This window comes from Bufo bufo, chromosome 1 (assembly GCF_905171765.1).
Source record: "Bufo bufo chromosome 1, aBufBuf1.1, whole genome shotgun sequence".
Taxonomy (NCBI): Eukaryota; Metazoa; Chordata; class Amphibia; order Anura; family Bufonidae; genus Bufo; species Bufo bufo.
The window spans coordinates 636,124,760-636,148,262 of record NC_053389.1 but is presented as its reverse complement, the minus strand read 5'-3'; the positions used below and the strand labels follow the sequence as shown (position 1 = coordinate 636,148,262).

The 23,503-nt window shown below is 43.6% G+C and overlaps 1 protein-coding gene across 9 annotated transcripts in view; it reads left to right on the top strand.

Moving 5' to 3' along the window:
- TJP1 (tight junction protein 1) overlaps nucleotides 1-23,503 on the top strand; it is a 247,209-nt gene that overhangs the window by 183,556 nt on the left and 40,150 nt on the right. For all 9 annotated transcript variants that reach the window (XM_040413852.1, XM_040413853.1, XM_040413851.1 and 6 more), the window contains 6 exons: nucleotides 7,420-7,522; nucleotides 7,850-8,129; nucleotides 8,308-8,411; nucleotides 12,458-12,626; nucleotides 18,940-19,084; nucleotides 21,276-21,418. In XM_040413852.1, coding sequence (XP_040269786.1) covers nucleotides 7,420-7,522; nucleotides 7,850-8,129; nucleotides 8,308-8,411; nucleotides 12,458-12,626; nucleotides 18,940-19,084; nucleotides 21,276-21,418 — 944 coding nt within the window. The remainder of the gene's footprint in view (nucleotides 1-7,419; nucleotides 7,523-7,849; nucleotides 8,130-8,307; nucleotides 8,412-12,457; nucleotides 12,627-18,939; nucleotides 19,085-21,275; nucleotides 21,419-23,503) is intronic.

Sequence of the window (23,503 nt, the reverse complement as noted above, 5' to 3'; positions counted from 1 at the left end):
GGGTAACCCACTGTTAGTTTACTGCTGCTGTGAGGGAAGGGGTTATCTGCATGATATAATAGTAGATGTAGACTTTGGATAACAGTATGACAGCTCATTCTCTTCATAGGTAAGAGCCAGAACAGGTAATAAAAAAATGGTTGGATTGTTTTTTTTTTTTTTTTTTTTTTTTTTTAACAAAATGACAGAATAGCTGTTAATATTTGAGAAAACAAAGGATGATAGTGTCCCTTTAACTGGTCAGCTAGTAGTATGCATTACAGTAGGTGGTGTCGTCCTTCAGACTGCTGCCTCTTCCAGTGCTTCATAGTCCAGTGGCGGTGTGCTTTACACCCCCAGCTGACACTTGGCATTGTGCATTTGTTAGGCCTGTGTGCGGCTGCTCATCCATATATGCCCGTCTCACGGAGCTCCTGACATGCGTTTCTTGTGCTCAGGTCACTTTTTTCCGACTTGCTTGGCAAGAGATCAGGGCTTAGTGAACATTGGCTGGGCGAAGGATGCACCAAAATCACACCACAAAAATCTCTCTCAAAGTAAGTACCAGTAGTTGGTATAGCTTTAGAGAAGATGTCTCCTCCAGCCTGAGCCCTGTGATACCGGTGACTGTATTCTGTACACAGCAGATGAGAAGTGGCACACGGGTTGGGAGGTATTTATTACTCTCTTGTCATAAATTTTCCCTGGTGTGATAATTTACAGAAAAGTGTGTGATTAGTCAACCATATGTAAGTCCTGTAGTATGAGTAGATGACATCTTGGTCACTGCAGATGTTCCCACTTGCTGTAACGGCATTAGGGCGCTTTCACTTGTAGCTTTATGTTGGTTTCTTTGCTGTGTTTTTGGTTTTTGCATAGTTTTTCTGTGATATGAGCACCAGCTCCAATTGTTAGCTGAAGGTGTGTGGGAAATATGAAATGTCGGACACACAGACCTTTTTTTCCTTCACCTACCTAATTTCACACAGTTTATTTTTTTTGTGTGTGTGGATTTCCGAGCTTTTCCACATAAAAAATGCAGCAAAAAACCCTTGTGTTTGGATTTTGCTGCAGATCTCGCCCTTCCATTGAAAAGTGTTAAATCCCCACAAATAATTGACATGTTTCAGATTTCAAAATCTGCACGGCAGGTCGAAAATTTTCCACGCAGAAAACACGGGTGTAATGTGCCTTGTAGAATTCACCATCTTTGTCAAGGAAGCTGAGATTTCATCTTTGGAAATAACCCTTCCTCCAAGCCTTCTGCCGTTAAAATGTTAAATTAGGGTTCCCTTTGCAGTTAAAAGTAAAGTGTTGTAAAACTGTAAGAAAAATCTTTAGAGGAAAGGTGTTATTGTGTAATTCATGCATATTCACTTCACACTTGGTTTATTTTAACTACATTAGCACAACTCGCTGAAAATGTACGAACCCTGCATTAGCACCTTTGAAGCAGAATAGACTTTTAATGTAACACAGGAGCTGCTGTGGTCTTTATCTTATGGTCTTTCACAACATGTATCTGAACAAGAGTCCCCCAAATCCCGCTATGCTATGTGTGGTAAGGTGCACCTAACATTTTGAAGAACTGTTCTCAATGCCCTTAAAGGGGTTCTCCAGCAACCTGTCCTAAAATATCAGCAGAACTGATATGCTGCCTGGGAGGGGAGTGAGCGGGGCCTCACTACACATTACGCTCTGGCACTTGTCTATGCTACATATTGGTGGGTTTTCCTGTCAGGCTGCTCAGCCATGATGACATATAGACAGGATCACATCATTACCATCTGTTGTAGAACAGTGTAGTGCAGTGATGGAGAACCTTTTTAAGACCAAGTGCCCAAACTGCAACCCAAAACCCACTTATTTATCGTAAAGTGCCAACACGGCAATTTACCCTGAATACAACAGTCCAATATAGTATATCTTCCATGTACTTTATCATTTAGCTATAATAGCCTGCCTACATTCAGTGTCCTGCCTGTGCCAGTTCATAGTGTACCCTGCACTGATGAATGGCAGGAAAAGTCTAAGGCATATTGGTACACCATAGACTTTTTTCCAGGGTGTGGGTGCCCACAGAGAGGGCTCTGAGTTCCACCTCTGGCACCCGTGCCATAGGTTCGCCAACACTGGTGTAGTGTATAATAAGGCCCCGCCCTCTCACCCCCCTAGGCAGCTCTGCAAGTGGAAGCAACCAGTCACATGGTTGCTGGCGGCCATTTTTAATCATTCCCGGAGAACCCTTTTAAGTTATTATTTTTTAATATACTGTTTTCAGTACACCACTGACCTGTCACCGCCATACAGGTGCACAGATTCCACTGTACTGCAGGCATAGGGGCCATAGTGAGTGATGCTCAGGCAGGAGCACACTGCTGATCCTGCCTGTGCCTGCTCGGCTAAGGCCTGGCATAGCACATGAGATGCGGCTTCACACTGCTCCCACATTTATTCCAACACAGGCATACAGCCGCCTCTTCTCTCTCTGGGATACCTATGCCAGCTCCATTCTCCATCTCTGCATCACTTCCAAGCATCTCACCACATGCCACTGACACAAAGATGTGGAAGTTGATTGTTGGGTCGGCATTGAAATAAGGACATCTGTGCATATATACACAGTATATAAGCAAGTTGTATTATATTTAATTGAACAACCTCTTAAAAAAAAATACACAGAATAAAGATAAGTAGCACAATGTATATAATCATATGCATTGTGCTACTTATCTTTATTTTGTGTATTTTTGTCATTCTTTTCTCTTGCATGTCCTACTGGTAGACGTCTCCTCCTCTTGACATCTCAGGAGAAGACTAGGGTTGTCATGATAACAAAATTTTAATTAGTTTTCGATACCATAAAAAAGTATTGCGATACTCGATACCACGCGAAGAAAATAAAACACTAAAAAAGCCGCGTGAGTTCCGCATTTTATGCAACGTCTGGCCTATAATAGAACAGTCCTATCCTATTTTTTGGGGGGACAAGGTGACAAAAAAGTCGACTCGAATGTTTTTTATTTTTTTGTTTTGTTACGGGGTTCACCACATAGGAGATATTTTTTAATAGTTCTGACTTTTTCAGACGTAACGATAACTAATATATTTTGTTTCCTGTTTATATATTTTTATATGTAAAATTGGGAAAGGGGGTAATTTAAAGGGACACTGACAGGCCCAATAAGCATATTTAGGTATATATATGACAGTACAGGTCTTATCAAGTGTATTAAAATCATCTAAGTATCCCCCCTGTCCACCTTATAAATACCTAAAACTAAAGTTTTATAACCTGCTTGTCTCGTCTCCAATCTGCCCAAGGGGCGGCGTTTCATCTCAAAATGCGCCCAGCCAGCCGCTCCCAACTGCCGTTCTGAAGCCCCGCCCAGCTCATCAATATTCACTTCGCTGGGCGGCGGCTACAACTCTCCCCGACTCAAGATCCTGTGCATGGCCAATTCAATCCTCTGGGCACGTCCTCCGTCTAATCTTCAGCGCATGCGCCCGGCCGGCGTCACATCGCGCCTGCGTACAGACAGTCTGCGTCTTAGAGGCCGCTGCAGCCTCTGCTTTATGCACATGCGCCGGGCACTTGAGTCGGGGAGAGTTGTAGCCGCCGCCCAGCGAAGTGAATATTGATGAGCTGGGCGGGGCTTCAGAACGGCAGTTGGGAGCGGCTGGCTGGGCGCATTTTGAGATGAAACGCCGCCCCTTGGGCAGATTGGAGACGAGACAAGCAGGTTATAAAACTTTAGTTTTCGGTATTTATAAGGTGGACAGGGGGGATACTTAGATGATTTTAATACACTTGATAAGACCTGTACTGTCATATATATACCTAAATATGCTTATTGGGCCTGTCAGTGTCCCTTTTAAACTTTTAATATTTTGGTGGTTATCATTTTTTTTTTCATTTTTTATTTTTTTTAAACTTTTTTATTTAATAACGATTGTGCCCCCCCCCCCCCTTCCCACACTTAGGGGGCTAGAACCCTTTTTCTATTCACCCTAGAGCTCTATTAGGGTAAATAGAACTTTACATTCCCCCTGCTGCCCTCTGCATAGTACACACAGCAGCAGGGAGATTACCATGGCAGCCAGGGCTTCAGTGCTGGGGCTCCTATCAGAACTGCCACCAATGAATATACTGAGGAGGGGTGGGGGTGCTGTAGTCCACTGCGCCACCAATGAAGATAATACTGGGGGGGACTATCTATCGTGGCCACCTGAGGGATAATTGACAGGGTTTGGCGAGATCCCAGTCATCAAGGCTGGGTGACCGCTGTGTGATACAGCCGGCATCCGCCACCCACATTTGTATTTAGGAGTTAATTATTCTCATTGGTGGCGCAGTGGCCTCCCCCCAGTAATCTTCATTGGTGGCCAGCAGCAGCTTTACACCCCTCCCTCCCCTTAATCCTTTCATTGGTTTGGTGGCAGTGATGGCTGCGTCACAGTGGCAAGGGAGGGACTGCCTCCTTCTCCAACTTGCTGGCATATGAGAACGTGGCACGTGCCATGTTTAAAAACAAAACAAAAAAACTACGCTGTGCGGTAGCGCAGCCTAATTTCACAAAATACAAAGTCCTGGTATCGTACCAATCCGGGTGCAAAAGTATCAATTGGGCATTAAAAGTTTGATGCCCAGTGCAATCCTAGAGGAGACAGACATGCTCTAGATCAGGGGTTAGCAACCTTTGGCACTCCAGCTGCTGTGAAACTACAACTCCCAGCATACACACTTGCTCAGTTGTTCTTGTAACTTCCAAAAATGTGAAAGGAGGATTCTGGAAGTTGTAGTTTCAAAAAAGGTGGAGTGCGAGAGGTTGCCGGTCCCCCCCTCTAGATGGTGTATATTGCCTTCTTGTAGGTAGTACCAGCAATCCTTGGTGCTCCTAGACTGGCTTGTATGGACACAGAGTCCGACTTGCACCTTGTTTAGCCAGCCAGACCAGTGTGAAATGTACACGACCATAGTGTCTGATCTGCATTTTTTTGCTTCATTTCTATGGGTTCACACCCAAAAAGACATGAAGTCATTTCTATAAATGGGACTGAGAACAATGTGGATTGCAAACGGAAGACGTCCGTGTTTTGCGAATTGTGTTTTGTGGACAGCGATACCGTGTGCATGAGACCTAAGATATTTTGATACGTTAACAACACCTAGGCTGTTGTGAGCCCAACTAGAATGCATAAAGGGATTGTCCAGCTTTTAACAAAGGTGGTTGTGCCATAAACATTTCACTCTAATGTTTATTTTCATCAATTACTCCAGTTCCCATACCTCAGATTATTTTTTTTCCCCCCTCCAAATTTTACCTCATTAGCAGTTCTCTCTTATCCCCCATGCTTGAATCCTACTTCCTGCCTTAGGGCAGTGAGATGTGACATAATCGGGTCATGTGACACTAACCACACCCCTTGTTCTTACAAATGACGCTTGCGTGTCCTATATTACAAGGCTCCAATGCAGGACGTAACCTACAGCAACCAAATATCATCAAAACAGATTTGCCTCAGGGTGCACTGGTAGACTATGACTTTAGAATAAGGCAGTGTTGATAAATGACGGTATTTGAGGAAATGATATAACAGCGATATCTCTTGGTTGAGATAAATTGATATTAGGGGCACTACCACACAACAGATTTCAGCCGTCTGTCACTGCTGTCATGGCATTCTGTACTTTGAGGATACTACCCCTCCCTCCCCTGCCACCAGATGATGATGATTGCTACTTTTTTTTTTTTTTTTTTTCCTCTCTCCAGTTGTGTTGTCTGAAGGCAGGGGAGGGAGGGGACAGCAAGCAGCATCGGACTCCTCTCTCTTCCGGGGCTGGCGTGCTCTCCGCACTAACAGTACTGACTGCCATCCCAGGGGTTACTGAGCACTTAAATCAGTGGGTCGGTCACTAAACTATGCTGCCCTCTGTACAGGTGACAGGTCCCCTTTAAATTGCAGAGCGGTGTTTAGGAGATAAAAGTATATGTCTACTTCTGAGAAGCATACATATTTTACCATGCAGCTGGTGACTCTGCTAAAGCTGCTCCATGGGATGGCTTGATATAATAACAGAAGCATAACATTGATAATTCCTGTAATGTGACTAAGGCTACTTTCACACTTGCGTTCAGAGCGGATCCGTCTGGGGTCTGCCCAGACGGATCCGCTCATATAATGCAGACTTGGGATCCGTTCAGAACGGATCCGTCTGCATTATATTGTAGAAAAAATTGAGAAAGTAGCTTCAGACGGATCCGTCCAGACTTTACATTGAAAGTCAATGGGGGACGGATCCGTTTGAAAATTGAGCCATATTGTGTCAACTTCAAATGGATCCGTCCCCATTGACTTATATTGTAAGTCTGGACGGATCCGTTTGCCTCCGCACGGCCAGCGTTCGGGTGTCCGCCTTCTGAGCGGAGCGGAGGCTGAACGCTGCCAGACTGATGCATTCTGAGCGGATCCGCATCCACTCAGAATGCATTGGTAACTGGACGGATGCGTTCGGGGCCGCTTGTGAGACCCTTCAAACGGAGCTCACAAGCGGAATCCCGACTCTAGTGTGAAAGTAGCCTAAGTGGTGTCCTTCATACAACTAAGCCTGGCTGGCTCGTTAAAAAGGGTCGATAAGTGGAGGACCAACCAACATCCAAATGATGTGTCCGCTAACAAGGGAAGACAAGGAACAGAGAAGAGGAGTTTAGTGTTTGGGTCACATCTGAAGGATAAATAACAGTTAAAAGAGTTTTCCGAGATTCTGATATTGATGACCTATCATCGGGATAGGTCATCAATATGGCAAGATCTGCAAAGGTCCAGGTTGTTGGTACCCCAAGGATCTGATATTGATGACCTATCCTGAGCTGTTTGAGGAACACCACAGACTCCTTTTCGGCTTAACAAGCGTAGCGCTTTGCTTGGCATTGCAGCTCGGCCTCATTCTCTTAAATAGGACTAAGCTACACCTTGGCCATGTGACTGATGAAAGTGACGTCACCGCATTAAGGACTGGTACTAAGTACTACGGTATCACAGTAGGACCTCATAGGAGGATTCTAACATCAATGCTTTTGTAGAGCTACTAGCAGTGCTTTCCTAAATCTGGAGCCATTGAGCATTGGCGAGTAAGGAGCCAAGGGTCATCCACTCACCCATATGCAGTAATGGTCGGAGACCTGGTATAGACAATAATTGAGAATTGAAATAAGCCTGGGAGAGTCAGGTTTCCAAAGTACCCATAAAGTGCTTAATTTGGAGATATTGGATGGACATCATTACCCATTTCCTTTGTCTGTGGGACGTAAAATATTCCTCAGGACTAACTTATACCATCTCGTCGTCGTTACTAGCATTTGGGTCTCCACTTCTCAGCATGCTGCTTTCAGGTTTCTTGTAAAGAGCATCAGAATTAATTTTATTTCTCTTTTGCAGTGAAAATGACCGGGTTGCAATGGTCAATGGGGTCTCCATGGATAACGTTGAACACGCTTTTGCAGTTCAGCAGTTAAGGAAGAGTGGTAAAAATGCCAAAATTGTAAGTCCGCTTTATGTATAAAATCTGTTTGTGTTAAATTTAATGAGAAGCTTTGTATAGTAGTATTTCTAAGCACTTACATTTTCTTTGATTTGTATTTTATTGCTCTGATTGTTTTGAACTCTGCGCAGATTAAAATGCAGAGATGTCAGTAATATAGATCTAGTTTGAAAATCATTGACAATAAGGTAAATCATAAATTCTACTAAGTTTTGTTCTATCTAACCTTTGGCAGCATATTAATAAGAATATGGTTTTGTTTGATTCCTGTTGGTTATGCATTGTTTTTTTTTTCTTCTAAATGTGTCACTTTTTTATTTCTAACAGACTATACGGCGGAAGAAAAAAGTGCAGCTTCCAGTAGCTCGTCCTGATCCAGATCCTGTATCTGAGAATGAGGAGGACAGCAATGAGGAAGATGTGCCTGACCAGAGAAATGCCCATAGTGGTCCTGGTGCCAGAACGAGGAGTGAAAAGAGCTGGGTGAGGGACAGAAGTGCCAGTCGAGAGAGAAGTTTGTCGCCCCGATCAGACAGAAGATCCATAGCTTCCAGTCAACCTCCAAAACCTACCAAAGTGACCTTGGTGAAATCTAGAAAAAATGAAGGTTTGTTGCTGCCATTAAATCCAATGGAACTTCCTATATCTTTACATCCACGGTGGCTTTTAAATTGTTGTATTTCATTTTGCACATGCCACTTTTGCTTCATAGTGTGCAAACTGACTTTTATTATGTGGCTGTCATCTGATGATGTGCTTGCAACCAATCTGTAATTGTCTTGCAGAATATGGTTTGAGATTAGCCAGCCACATTTTTGTAAAAGAAATCTCTCAAGATAGCCTGGCTGCGAGAGATGGAAATATTCAGGAAGGAGACGTTGTGCTTAAGGTACGTTCTAACATCTACATGCATCTGTATGTTTTTTTTTATGTACTTGTATTCAGGGAATGTTAGATGTGCGTCTTACATCTGTATATTTCACTTGTTTATGGTCCACATGAGGAATTGATTTAATCTTTTATAGATCAAAGTAAGGGGGCATTCACACGATCGTATCTGTTTTGCAGTCCCCAAAACACGGATAGTGGCCGTGTGTGTTCAGCATTTTGCAGATCAGCACGCCCCTCCCTTTTTTTTTTTTTTTTTTTTTAGAAATTCCTATTCTTGTCTGCAAAACGGACAAGAATGAGACATGTTCCATTTTTAGTTTTATTTTTTGTGGGGCCGTGGAATGGAAATATAGATGTGGACAGCACATGGTGTGCTGTCCACATCTTTTGTGACCTCATTGAAATGTATGGGTCCGCATCCGATCCAGAAAGCGGAAACAAACATGAAGATGTTATTTTCTGCATTCTTGTCCTTGATTGTATTCTAAACCATTCTTTTTATTTTTTTGCCCCATACGCTTTCTTGTGTTGGTCAGCTGGCTTCTCTCCTGTTATTTGTCATGGTGCACCTTCTGAAAGTTTTTTTTCAAAGAAATTTAGTGCGTTTTAATAGTGGGTTAATGAGTTAACCTTGTCTAGTCGTATATGAAAATATACCGTATTTTTGGACAATGAGACCCACCTTAGTTTTGTCACCAGGGAAAAACAAAATGTCAGAAAGGTGGTTCTTTTAGGTGATTCTCCTGTACATAGTGTAGTCATGGGACAAGAGCTAGCTGCCTTCATTGCTGTCAAGTTCACTGCTCTTTCTACTCGTCCTTCTGCACGGTGACGCTAGTCTGTATGTGTGCTGTCTCGCACACCTGTTCCCCATCTGCCTGACCCTTGTCTACTCCTGCCACCCAAGTGCAGTCCCTTGTCTTATGCCATGCATTGCCTGCAGCTTCTTCAGTGTACCAACTCCTGTACCTTTCTTGTGTTGTGGTCCTGCCCCCACAGTCGGCGGTCTAGCGTGGTGGCATGGGAAGACTGCAGACATGATGTATAGCAGTTGGATCCGGCCCCTGAGGTGGTGGGGACTGCTTGTTCTTTCATTGGCTGTACACCCCTCTCGGCCTAGGCAGTGGTGGGCATCTTTGACGCCGTGCAATAAGCAGCGACTTTTTAGCATGACGCTGGGTTCATAAGATAAGCGCTTTTTACAGACGTTTTTATCGGGCGTTTTTATATCTTGGAAACGCGCGTAGTACGCGCGTTTGTGTGATTAATGCAATGAAAAACTGCCACAATACGCCCCAAAGAAGCTCCTGTACTTCTTGGGGCGTAGGGCGTTTTACAGCGCGTTCGTACGCGCTGTAAAACGCTCAGGTGAGAACCATGCCCATAGGGAAACATTGGTTTTTGCCTGTTGAGCGTTTTACAGCGCGTTTGAACGCGCTGTAAAACGCTCAGGTGTGAACCCAGCCTGATTCTTTGCAAAGAAGTACATAGTGTCCAAAAAAAAATCCAGCCTTTGAGGTTGACAATATTATTGTTACACTGCGCACTTTGTTAGCAGGTTAAACAACAAATGAGGGTTTGAACTGCCGGACCTGATAGTCATGTTGGTTTCGATGCACACCGTGGTCTGCTCTTTGCTTTATATTGATTTTACAGCTCTGTGTCGTAGTCTTTTGGCGGAAAAAAACATTATCCTGATGGTTTCAGGTTTCATCTGAACATTCTGAGCTAAAAGATAGCCGTCTGAAATAATGCAGTGATTCCATCTGCTAAATGGAAGAGCACCTTTTCTGCTTGTATTGTAGTTTTGGATTATTGGCCATCTTTCTTTCCTCATTCTAGCAGTGACACTTTATCAACGCTTCATGGGGAGGCTGATCAATAACACTTGCTGAGTTTACATTTCTCAGTTGCTGGATTCTGGACCCTTCTTATTCATAGATGAAGAATGTAGGGATAAAACTGCTGAGCTGGGGCTTTGGTGTCCTGCCTCCATCAGTGCCTAAGATTTGTGAAGCTACAGATCACTCTATAGCATAGAATAATTTTTCTCTTGTGATTATTTCCTGTTCATTTATGGCCTGCAAACAATTTGGAGAGTTTGCTCTTCATACATTAGAATGTTCCCCTATGGAGCAGCATTTTGACCCAGTGCCCAAATTTTAGCCAGTGGTTATGAGTTCATTGATTTCTGCATGTTAATCTGGGTCAAGCATGTAGTGTTTCAAGAATTAAAGGGATTTTCCTATTCATTTATTTTAAATGAGGGGAACCTATCAGAATATTAATAATAATATTAATAAAAAAACATATATTTGCCATCCCGAAACGCCCCCCTCCCCAATTCCATTCAGTCCTCCCCTCCAGCCTTTGTTTTCCTGTCTGCAGCAGTGATGTGACCATATACTGCAGCCAATCACTGACCTCAGTGGTCTTGTATACTACAGGGCCCAGTCATTGGCTGCAGCGGCCACTGGCCAAAATATTATGTTGTGGCTACAATGGTAGGGAGAATCAGAAACATAGGGAGTTCAGGACGGTAAGTTTAAAATTGTGTTATTCAGATATGTTTTATCGTTTAAAGAAAAGAATTGTAAAATCCCCTTAACTTTGACTGCTTTAGCCTATGTTCACACACATCAAAGTTTGTATGGATTTTGCACCAAAATGTGTCTGAAAACAGTTTCGCTCTGTGAAAAAAAAGTTCTACTGAGAAAATAATTATCATGCTACTAATTTTGGATGGGAATGCTGAAGATTAGCTTTGAGGGAAAATGGGGCTAATCCTAATGTGAATCTGCCTCACTGCTGCAGCACGTCTGAAGTGTATGCCACCGATTTCTCCCTTATTTTAGTAGTATAATGTGTTGGATTTGAAATAGGAAGATCTGACACCTGTGCGCATAGCCTTTACTTCAGAGAAACTACAGAGGTTCCTGTTGTTTTCTGGCTACAGGGCACTAATCCCCTTTTTCCTCAAACTTGCTGCTGCCAGTAGGAGAGACCCTTCTTTTCTAAAAAACTGAAAGTATGGGTGCTTTCACACTAGCGGCAGGACGGATCTGACAGGCTGTTCACCCTGTCGGATCCGTCCTGCCGCTATTTCGCCGGACTGCCGCTCCGTCCCCATGGACTATAATGGGGGCGGAGCTCCGGCGCTGCACGGCAGTGCGTGGTGAGAGGCCGGCGGAATAAAAAGTCGGACATGCAGTACTTTCAGTCCCCGTCCCCCGTCCCCATTATAGTCAATTGGGACGGATCCGTCCTGCCGCTAGTGTGAAAGTAGCCTATATTTTAAGTTAATTTTTCACTCTTTGCTAATATAAGAGACAGAAACCTTATTTAATTTTTTTATGTGCATTAACAATTGTCAATCGGTGCGGAAAAATTAGGCAGCAAATGTACTCGCCTCTTTAATTCCCAGCCGATCCAGCGTAGATGCTCTGGTGGTCTCTCGCTAGTCACTGCTTCATCTGTGGTGCCTGGTGAGGTAGGTGACCACTAAGGGCCAGTGATTTGGACTAAAGAGGGGAGCATTGTGTTTTTTTTTCTTGTTTTTTTTTGTGTGTGTTTGCGTTTTTCTCCCCCTTCGCCCCCCCCCAAATACCCAAGGATAAACTTCAGTGGTAAAATAGCACATATTATTGTTGTCTATTTCTGCATGTGCTCCATTTATACCACAAGTAGAAGCTGTCTGAGATGCTTCAGTATTACTCAGAGCGACCCAATTTAGCCTATTTTACACGGTCAGTATTTGTAAACCTAAACCAGGAGAAAGATGTAATAGAAATATTTGCGCCTCTTCTGTTTTTTGGACCCACTCCTGGTTTTGGTTTACAAATGGTGATGCAAAAATACTGACCATGTGAAAAGGGCCTAACAGAGCTGAGAAATAATGTTCCGAAAGTCGGTCTACAGTAGGTGCCAGCAAGTCGTCAGAGATCATGCTTTGCTTGCAGGATTTGTACAGACCATAAATGCCTCAACTCTTTGTTAACTTGGTAAGCATGAATGATCACTAATCCCTTGACTGTTATTTTCCAGATTAATGGCACTGTCACCGAAAACATGTCTTTGTCTGATGCAAAAACATTGATAGAAAGGTCAAAGGGTAAATTAAAAATGGTTGTTCAAAGGGATGAGCGAGCAACTCTACTGAATGTTCCTGATCTAGATGACAGCCTTCATTCTGCAAATGCTTCAGAGAGAGACGGTATGGTGGAAAAGCGGACAGTAATGTACTTTTTGTTGTGTGTTTGCTGTCTGCCTTAATTAGGTTAATGCTCAGGCAATGCTGCTGGTGGTCTTTGTGGCAACATTGCTTCTGAAATAGTAGTGGCCATCAACTAAGCACATTATGGGGATATTTGGTCCTTAGAGAGGACCTGTCGCCTCTCCTGACATGCCTGTTATAATAGCTTCATGCATACACCATGTAATAATTCTGGAGCTTCTATTCTTATGGCTCTATGTTGTGCCATTCCTTTTTTATTTCTACTAGAAGTTATGAATTAATTGGGTGGTAACCAGTTGGGGGGTGTACCTGCACAGTCTGAAAATGGCAGCACTGATTGGATAGAGTCAGACTGTGAAGGTACACCCCCCCAACTGGTCACCGCCCCTCTGTACCCTTACTGCAGGCTAATAGCAATGAATTCATAACTTCTAGTAGAAATATGGAATGGCACAACATACACAATAGGGCTGCAACGAGTACTCGATTAAATTGAGTAATTTGACACACAAAAATCCTTGATACAAATTTTTTTCATCGAGGATTCGTTTGTGTCACGTGACCACGGAGCGGAAGTGAAGCGATTTTAGGAGTCGGCACTCTCCATACCAGTATGACAATCCTTCAGGCAGCTGCTCCCAGCCAATCCCAGTGCTTCTCTCATATACACCTCATGTGAGAGCAGCCATAACAGGCCCGCTGATTAGTTAGTGGTAAGACAAATGCTGATAGGCTATAAACGAATTGGGGGCGGGGCTTGGCACAGCCGGGCAGTGTGGTGGGTTTAGGTTAGTGTGGCTTGCTGTACATTACTTGGGCTGGTGACTACCTGCAGAGCATCACCCTGACTGCTGTGTGGGCCCTAGCTGCTGTCATGGGGTTGTCACTGTTACTGCCTGAGGTAGGTGATGCTTTGTGTTTGCATCATACAATAAGCTAATGTTAAAGAAGCAACCTGTGGCCTTAAGTGCACTACAGAGCCCAGCAAGCCCTCAGCTATTTATGCCATGCAGGCACTGAACAGATATTGTATTGGAATGTGGAGGGGGGGGGGGGATTGTTGCCCCCTGCAGTATAATGTCACCATTTGGCCCACCCCATGCTGTATAATGTCTCCTTGGCCTCAGCCACCCCATGCAGTATAATCCTCCCCATATAGTATAATGTCACCTTGTCCCCAGCCGCTTCATACAGTATAATGTCACCTTGTGGCCCCATGCAGTATGTCAACTTGATGGCACTGAGTGGGGACAGCTGATGGCACTGAGGGGAACTGATGCACTTGGGCTGATCGCACAGGGTGGAACGAAGGGTGTTGGGAACTGATGGCAGGGGGTCTGATGTGTTTTTATAAAGGAAAACAGTCTATTAATTATTTTTTTCTTATTAGAGTACTCGATTAATCGTAGAAATAATCGTTTACTGCAGCCCTAATACACACACAAGAATAGATGCTCCAGAACTGATATTACATGGGAAATGCATGTAACTATTAAAACCGGCATGTCAGGAGTGGAGAAAGGTCCTCTTTAAGACCATCTGAATCTGATGGCAGGCTTTACAATCACCCTATTGTTGCAAATAGTGGATTGCTCAGTTTCTGTGTGGCAAAGAGCCATGTGACCAACTGTATAGTATATGTTGGTAGGGAGCTGTTTCATAGCATCTATGGGTCTCCAGTGTGTTTGAGACCCACGTTAGGCAGTAACACTTGTTTAGAATGAGCATTCCCAAATGAGCTTTTTAGTAGAAAATTGTATAAGCCTGTGATTGCTAACCTCCGGCACTCCAGCTGTGGTAAAACTACAACTCCCAAGATGCACACTTGCTTGGATGTTCTCAGAACGCCATAGAAATGAAATGAGCATGCTGGGAGTCGTAGTTTCACCACAGCTGGAGTGTCGGAGGTTAGCCATCACTGGTATAAGCTATATGAAACCCTAACGAAGAGGCTATTTTGTCTGTGTAGAAGACAGCAGGTGATTAGCCCGATAGGCTATTATCAAGATCTACTCATTCACATAAAACTTTGTTCTACTACTGTATGGAGCAGGAGCTCCGTACAGTATTAGAATGTTTTGGCTCCGATGAGCCGAAGTTATTGCTTAGCGAAGTCTTGCGAGACTTCGGGTAATAATTTCATAAATTAATTTGTACTGTAAAAAAAACATTTTCCGAACTCTGGTTTGGTTCCAAGGTACCACTTGGAACCAAACCCGAGTTCGGGAAATGTTTTTTTAATTTATGAAGTTATTGCGCGAAGTCTCGAGACTTCGCGAAGCAATAACATTCCTCTCATCGGAGCCAATACATTCTAATACTGTACAGAGCTCCTGCTCCGTACAGTATTAGAACAAGTTTTATGCGAATCGAATTCGGATGTTTCATCCGAAGTTGATTCGCTCAACCACTGACCTAACATATATGATCATCTTGATAAAGAAACAGTGGGTCTCCTTTATCAAGACTATAGAAGAAAAAAGTGGTGACAATATAGCCAGTTTCCAGCACATTACATTTTGGATAGCAGCTTTTTTTTTTAAGGTTTATCAAGCTTGGTTAGCCTAGTTTGCAGAGATGTAATAGGCTGGGTTTAAACGTTGCAGCCGTAATATGTTTTTTTTTTGCTACAGTTTTCCACGATTGCTGCAAAAAACTTTATGCGGCTGCTATGTGTAAACTCAGCCTTGCGTATCTATTAGGGATCGACCGATATAGATTTTTTTTTAGGGCTGATACCGATAATTTATGAATTTTCAGGCCGATAGCCGATAATTTATACCGATATTCTGGGAATTTTTATTTTTGAAAAAAAAAAAAATCCTACACAAATCTGCTGAAAATTAATATGTTTATTGTTAACGTGTAGTTTTTTTTGTAAATCTTTATTTTTCATTTATACTTAATATTTTGGTGTTTTTTTTTTTGTTTTTTTTTAAATAACTTTTAGCCACCTTAGGGACTAGAACCCTTGTCCTATTCACCCTGATAGATCTCTATCAGGGTGAATAGGAGCTCACACTGTCCCTGCTGCTCTGTGCTTTGTGCACACAGCAGCATGGAGCTTATCATGGCAGCCAGGGCTTCAGTAGCGTCCTGGCTGCCATGGTAACCGATTGGAGCCCCAGGATTACACTGCTGGGGCTCCGATCGGAGGAGCAGGGGAGAGGGGATCCTGTGGCCACTGCCACCAATGATTAATACTGGGGGGGAGGCTTGGGTGGGGGGCGCACTGCGCCACCAATGATTAATACTGGGGGGCTTGGGGGGGCACACTGCGCCACCAATGAAGAGAAATCTCTCATTAATTTATATACAGGAGGCGGGAGCTGGCTGCAGAATCACATAGCTGACTCCCGACCTCTATGAGCGGTAGCTGCGATCCGCGGCACCTGAGGGGTTAACTACCGCAGATCGCAGCTACTTGTCATAGAGGTCGGGAGCCGGCTATGTGATTCTGCAGCCAGCTCCCGCCTCCTGTATATGAATGAATGAGAGGCTTATCTTCATTGGTGGCGCAGTGGCCATAACCCCTCCCCTTCTATTTTCCTCCCTCCTCTCATTGGCGGCAGCAGCAGCACAGGGGGAGGGAGACACGGCTTCCTTCTCCCCTGTGCTGCTGAGGGAACACGGAGAGTGCTGTCAGCAGCGCGATCTGTGTTCCCCATACGTTATCGGAATATCGGCAAAATAGATGCCGATACCGATAACTGTCAAAATCCTGAATATCGGCCGATAATATCGGTAAAACCGATAATCTGTCGATCCCTAGTATCTATGTGCTGTTCAGTCCCGTGCTGTTGGTATCTGCTGAAGGGGTTCTGCCACCAATCAGCGGTTTTCGTCCAGTGCCAGAAAGAACAAAGTGGACAGAGCTGCCAAGTGAATGAGTGCTGAGATACAGTATGCCAGGACGGAGGATTCTGCTTCAGGCTTCACCCACTGTTTTGTTCCCTGCTGCTGAAAACAGCTGATCAATTGGGGTGTCAGACCCCCACCGATCTCCTTTAATCATAACAGATTGCTGTGAATTCCTTTTTGCTAGGCAGATGATTAGAGCCTGCAATTGGTGACGATACCTATGTACTATTTTTTTTTTTTTACATTTGATTGTTGTTGCCTTGTGCGAAAATAATGTGAAAAATTTCCCCATCAGTCTGCACTCAATACCCCATAATGAGAATAAAAATGTTAGAAATCTTTGCTAATTTACTGAAAAGGAAAAACTAAAATCTTGCATTGACATAAGTATTCAGACCAGGACTTAGTTGAAGTCTTGGGTATGATGACACAAGGTTTGCACACCTGGATTTGGGGATTGTTTTGCTATTGTTCTCTGCAGATCCTCTCCGGTTCTGTCAGGTTGGATGGGAACCATCAGACAGCCATTTTGAGGTCTCTCCAGAGATGTTCGATACAGTTCATGTCAGGGCTCTGACTGGGCCACTCAAGGCATTCCAGAGTTTTCCCTAAGCCACTCCTATGCTGTCTTGCCTGTGTGCTTAGGGTCATTGTCTTGGAAAGTAAACCTTATGGCCCAGTCTGAGGTCCAGAGTTCTCCAGATCAGGTTTTTATTAATAATATCTTTGTACTTTTCTCCATTCAGCTTTCCCTCAACTCTGACCTGTCTTGCTGTCCCAGCTGCTGAAAATCGCCCCACGCATTCATGCCTTGACCACCATGCTTCACTGTAGGGATGGTATTGGGCAGTGCATGGTTTCTTCCAGACATGTTTAGAATGGAGGCCAGAAAGTTCAGTCATGGTTTTATCAGACCACAGAATCTTGGTTCTCAGTCTGAGGTCACTTGCACACGACTGTATGCCCTCCGAGATATACGATCCGTGAGCAGGCCATATGTCCCAGAGCGGCATTGATTGGGAGCACACAGCATCATAGATTACAATGATGCTTTGGACGTCGGGCTGCCCGCGGGACTATTGTCCCGCACTCATATGATCTTATGAGTGTGGGACAATAGTCCCCCGGGCAGCCCGACATCCACAGCATCATTGTAATCTTTGATGCTGTGCGCTCCCGTGCACACGATCAATGCCACTCCGGGACATATGGCCCGCTCACGGACCGTATATCTCCGAGGGCATACGGTCGTGTGCAAGAGGCCTGAGAGTCCTTTTCAGATGTGTGTTTTTTTTGTTTTTTATTTGTTTGCAAACTTTCATGTGTCTTACTGAGGAGAGGCTTCTTACTGGCCATTCTGCCCTAAAGCCCTATTGGTGGAGTCCTGTGGTGATGGTTGACCTTCTGGAAGTTTCTTCGATCTGCACACAGGATATTTGGAGCTCAGCCAGAGTGAGCATTGGGTTTTTGGTCACCTTTCTTCCCCGATTACTTAGTTTGGAGGGCGGCCAGCTCTAGGAACTGGTTGTTCCAATCTTCTTTCATTTAAGAATTTTGGAGGCATCTGTGCTCTTGGAAACGTTCAGGGCAGCAGACATTTTTGTACCCTTCTCCAGATCTGTGCCTCCACACAATCCTGTCTCTGATCTCTACAGGCAGTTCTTTCCTCCTCATGGCTTGGTTTTTGCTCTGATTTGCATTGTCAGCTGTGGGACCTTATATAGACAGTGGTGGATCTTTCCAAATCATGTCCTGAACTGTCAACTGAATTTACCACATGGACTCCAATTATGGTTTAGAAATATCTCAAAGATGATGAAGAGAAAAGGGAGGCCCCCCAGAGCTAAAGTTAAAGCATCATAGCAAAGGGTCTGAAAACTTGTGTCCATGCAAAATTTTAGGTTTTCCTTTTCAATAAACTTGCAGACATTTTTAAAATTCAGTTTTTAATCTCCTTAAGGGCTCATTCAGACGGCCGTATGCTGTCTGCAAAAATACTGAATGCTATCCGTTTTTTTGCGGATCCGCAAAAAAACGGATCTGCAAAAAAACGGATAGCATTCAGTATTTTTGCGGACCCATAGACTTCAATGGGGCCATGTCCTGATTTTCACGGACAAGTATAGGACATGTTTCATTTTTTTTGCGGATCCGCAAAAAAAACGGATAGCATTCAGTATTTTTGCGGACAGCATACGGCCGTCTGAATGAGCCCTAAGGAGGACTGAGTGCAGAACGATGGATACTTGTATTTATTAATATTTTTTATTTTATTTTAGTACACAGCCACAACATAACAAAACAATTTTTTACTTACCGCAAATCAGTATTTTGCCGTTTCTAAATACATTACACTATATTTAGACAGTAGTGAAAATTTGATATATCTTTTATTAATTTAATGAAAAACTATTTTGTGTTTGTTCAACAGACATTTCAGAAATCCAGTCGCTGACATCAGACCATTCCAACCGTTCACATGACCGACCGCGCCGTAGCCGTTCACGGTCTCCTGACCAGAGATCGGAGCCTTCAGACCATTCCAGACATTCTCCACAACAGCACAGCAACAGCAGGTAGTGGCATCTCGCTTTGTTCTCCTAGTTTTAAAAAAATATATATTTACACATCTATTTTCTTTATGCAGAGAAGGGTTATGTTTTATTCTCTTACGATATATGAACGCAAGTTGATTGGGTATTAAGTGGCTTTTCATGAAGTATCCAAATAGAGCTGTGTTTTCAGCATCAAGTTTGAACTCTAGAACCACTTTAATTATTGAAAGAGTGTCTATTGTTTTGCCATAAAGCTGTTAAAAATTTAAAGAAGCACTCCAGCAATGTTTTGGCTGCCTATATACTGTAACAGAGGCTAGTATTAAAGAATGAGGTAGAATGGCTCCTTGTCGCCCCCATATAGTTCCCTAATACAGACCGCTGGCTCTTAATGAGGCAGAATGAGCAGAGTCTCATCACACTGTACGTTCTCTGATCTGAGTCCCATCTTTGTGCAGCAAGTACTAGGGACAGGGACCGTCACCTAACTTACTCTGCTGAGTCTCTGTGCATCTTATATGATGTAGTTTCAGCCTGCCCTTATATCCTGCTTGTCATAGGTTTCCCTCTGTCAACTTTTACAAGCCGGAGGCAGGAGAGAGCAGTGTGAGTCTGCATCACATAAAGTACACATGAGATTATGCACATGGATAGTATAGGCAGACATTGAAATCTCTATACCTGGGGGGACATACAGAGTAACAAGGATGGGGGAAGTGTCTGGAAATTTTATAGGCGATGATGCAATCCTGTAGTTCACAGGAAGTCAGCCACACAAGTGAGACTTGCCTTACACAGGAGAGCAAGCTCTGGACAGTTAGCCGCATCACACAGCTAGGGCCCAAAATGTATGGATGCAGCAAAGCATGACACTGCTTAATAAATTACTGATGATTGGAGTGCTGCTTTAATCTTGTGGACATCCAGATCCGTTTTCATGTGGTCAGCTCTGCTTGCTTTTATTTTTCACATAAGTGGTTTTAAGGTCTTCAGGAGTGTTCATTTGCCAGCCTATTGTATCATTCTGTGCTACACCTATGGATAGAAATTATGCTTGCTTTATCTTTCCGGACAGGCTTGTTCCCTGTTGACTTTGACTGACTAAAAATTGTTGTTATCTTTTCTGGAACATGCTTCCTGTAATTATAGTTAATAAAGTACACTCTGTTACAAGCGGTCTTTCCAGATTTATGGCATTGCAACCCTTGTATTACATGTGACAGCGTTTACCATTGACAAGAACAATGAAGCAGCTGATTGGCAGCTCTGTCACAGTGGAATGAAAGGCAGTGATTTTCTTTTATTACCAGTTTCGTAGTAGACTGTTGGTTATACTTCTGAACTATCTATCAACTGCGTAGTACAATACATTTGTAAAAGTATAATAGGCTTGGTTCAGGTTGTTATCAGACACTGCTGCCTATTTTTTCTGTGCAAGAAATTGAGTAGCTTCGTATGAAAAAAAGATCAGTCTAATTTTTTTAGAAATCTTTTCATTTATACATGTAAGGGCTCATTCAGACGGCCGTATGCTGTCCGCAAAAATACTGAATGCTATCCGTTTTTTTGCGGATCCGCAAAAAAACGGATAGCATTCAGTATTTTTGCGGACCCATAGACTTCAATGGGGCCATGTCCTGATTTTCACGGACAAGTATAGGACATGTTTCATTTTTTTTGCGGATCCGCAAAAAAACGGATAGCTATCAGTATTTTTGCGGACAGCATACGGCCGTCTGAATGAGCCCTTAGTCAAATCTACTGTCAATCAAACCTTATTTGCACCTCTTTCAGGATTCATTGTTCATATACCAAGGGAGATGGATGTCCAACAAGCTGTGTTATCCCTGACTGCTCATTCTAAAATTTGCATTAAAATTTACATTAGAAAATCATGCAATTGTTTGGTGGGCACAGTGCCATACATGTGCCTGGTATTTGGAGCGTATAACAAATATGCTTGTTACACATAACCAAGCAAGCTGTTAGATGACCATACTCAGGATCTTCTGATTTTATGAGGATTCCTCCCCAATATTTATTCAAAGATCTTCATTTTAGGGCTGGGTTTCCAGAAAGTGGCCATAACCCACCCACAAATGACTACAAATGGGCACACAACTTTGGGGGTTTAACAGAGCCTTTACTTTCCAGTAGCATCCCATGGCCATAAGACATACTGATTTATTTTTTATTTATTTTTTAAATACAGCACGCGGAGTAAAGAAGATGAAAGAGTGTCAAAGCCTGGTGCTTTATCTACACCTGTGAAAAATACAAATAGTGCAACCCTCTCGAGAACAGTGGAAGAACCTTTGCAGGAAAGAGCTGAAAAGCAGACCCCTCCTCTTCCAGGTAATTAGAAAAGCTCTTTATTGTTGTGAAGGATTTGGTCTTTTGTCCAGTTTCATGAAACATTTTATTTTTTATACCAGCAAAAATATTGGGGGAAAAAACACCCTAAATTCATTTTCTAGGGGAGGGATGGCCAAGCTGAGGCTCTCCAGATGTTGCAAAACTACAACTCCCAGCATGCCCAGACTGCCAACAGCTATCAGCCTACAGCAGGGCATGGTGGGAATTGTAGTTTTACAACAGCTGGAGAGCCACAGGTGGACCATGCCTATGCGTGCAACCTTTAAATAGGGACTGTAAACTCTCCTGAAATGTCTGTTTTTAGTAACTTCTTGCATTCTCCATGTAATAACAATTCTTTAGCACTTTTTTTTTATATAACTATGTTGGTGCCATTCCTCAATTATTCCTATTTGAAGTTTGAGTAAATTACCAACAGCCTGCAGTCATGTCCAACTAGGTGTTAACGATAAGAAGCATGTCCCTATCCAGTCAGTGCTGCTAGTGGAAGAATGTGCAGTAACCCAGATGGACCTTTAATGCAGACTGCTGGTAATTCATTCATAAACTTCCAGTATGGATAATAGATAAATGGCACAAAGTTATTTGAAATGATGCCCCAGAGTGAGAAATGTAAGTGGTTACTAAAACAGATATGTCAGGAAAGGTGGCAAGTCCTCTTTAAGGCTTTGTGCACGGTGGCTCAGAGGTTATCACTGGTGATTGCAGCCATGGGGTCCTAGGTTCAAATATGATTAAGGACAACATCTGCATGGAGTTTGTATGTTCTCCCCGTGTTTGTGTGGGTTTCCTCCAGGTACTCTAGTTTCCTCCCAAGCTCCAAAGACATACTGATAGGGAACTTAGATTGTGAGCCCCACGGGGTGCAGCGTGATGATAATGTCTGTAAAGCGCTGTGGAATGTCAGCCCTATATAAGTGAGTAAAATAAATAACTTCCAGGGAAGCTTAGAACAGAAAAAATTAATTTGATGGATCCGTTAAAGTGCCCATTAATTTGAATAGTGGTGTACAATCTGTATGCATCTACTCCAGCAGGATCCTCCATTTTGCTGGAAAGAAAAGCACAGCTTGGTGGGCTTTTTTTATCACTTCATCCTATGACAGCACCAGGAGAGAGGATCCTCCGCCCAGGACAGGAAACCCTCAAATATTTAAGGAGGAGGGGCATCTCCATTCCTCAGTGGTTTTCCTGTCCTTGGAGAGGATTCCTACTAGCATCCTACTCGCCGGCTGGGCTAGGGAGAGTGCCAGGTGAGTTCCCCGCTACGCGCTCCCTGAAGAGGAGAGGGTGGCATAGCTCTGGAGGATTCCCTTTCTTTGTTTCTCCTGCCTAGCCCGATCAGCGGCACGGTCGGTGAGGACGGGAGCGCAGGTATTGCGGAGATAGCACTTCCTGTCCGTAGTATCGCAAGACCAGGGAGCAAGAGTGAGATCCTGCAATACTTTCTCCTACTGCGCTGGAGCGCGGGGGAGATTTTAATTTCCGGCCACATTAAGCCCATCTAGAGCGGCCTGTGGATCCTTGCCGGAAGGACCAGATCCAAGGCGTGTGTGGACCTCTGTACAGCATGGAGGTCGCTGGAGAGGCACAGAAGGAACCGTCTACCCCTGCACCTATGGTATGGTTGGCGGGTATGTACGGCAGGGGGTTCTATCCCCCTTTTTGTTTTTTCCGTGACATGTGGGTTTATTATGGCATATTGTCTTTTAGGAAAACCCAGGAAGGTGTCTGCTAAGACTAAACATAAGGAATGTGGAATTTGTAAAGCCAAATTGCCCTCATCCTATGTTGAACTACTCTGTCGCTCCTGCATAGAAAACACTATAGCAGAAGAGTCCCCCCCTCAATGTTTAAATGCTTGAAAATGCTAATTATAGAAGAAGTGGGTAATGTCCTTAAATCCCAAAAAGAAGTCCATAGAAGCAAAGACAGATCCCCTTCTGGGCAAAAATTCTCGGGCATTTATAGTTCGGATGAAAATACCTTAAAGGGGTTCTGCAGTTTGTTTAAACTGATGATCTATCCTCTGGATAGATCATCAGCATCTGACCGGCAGGGGTC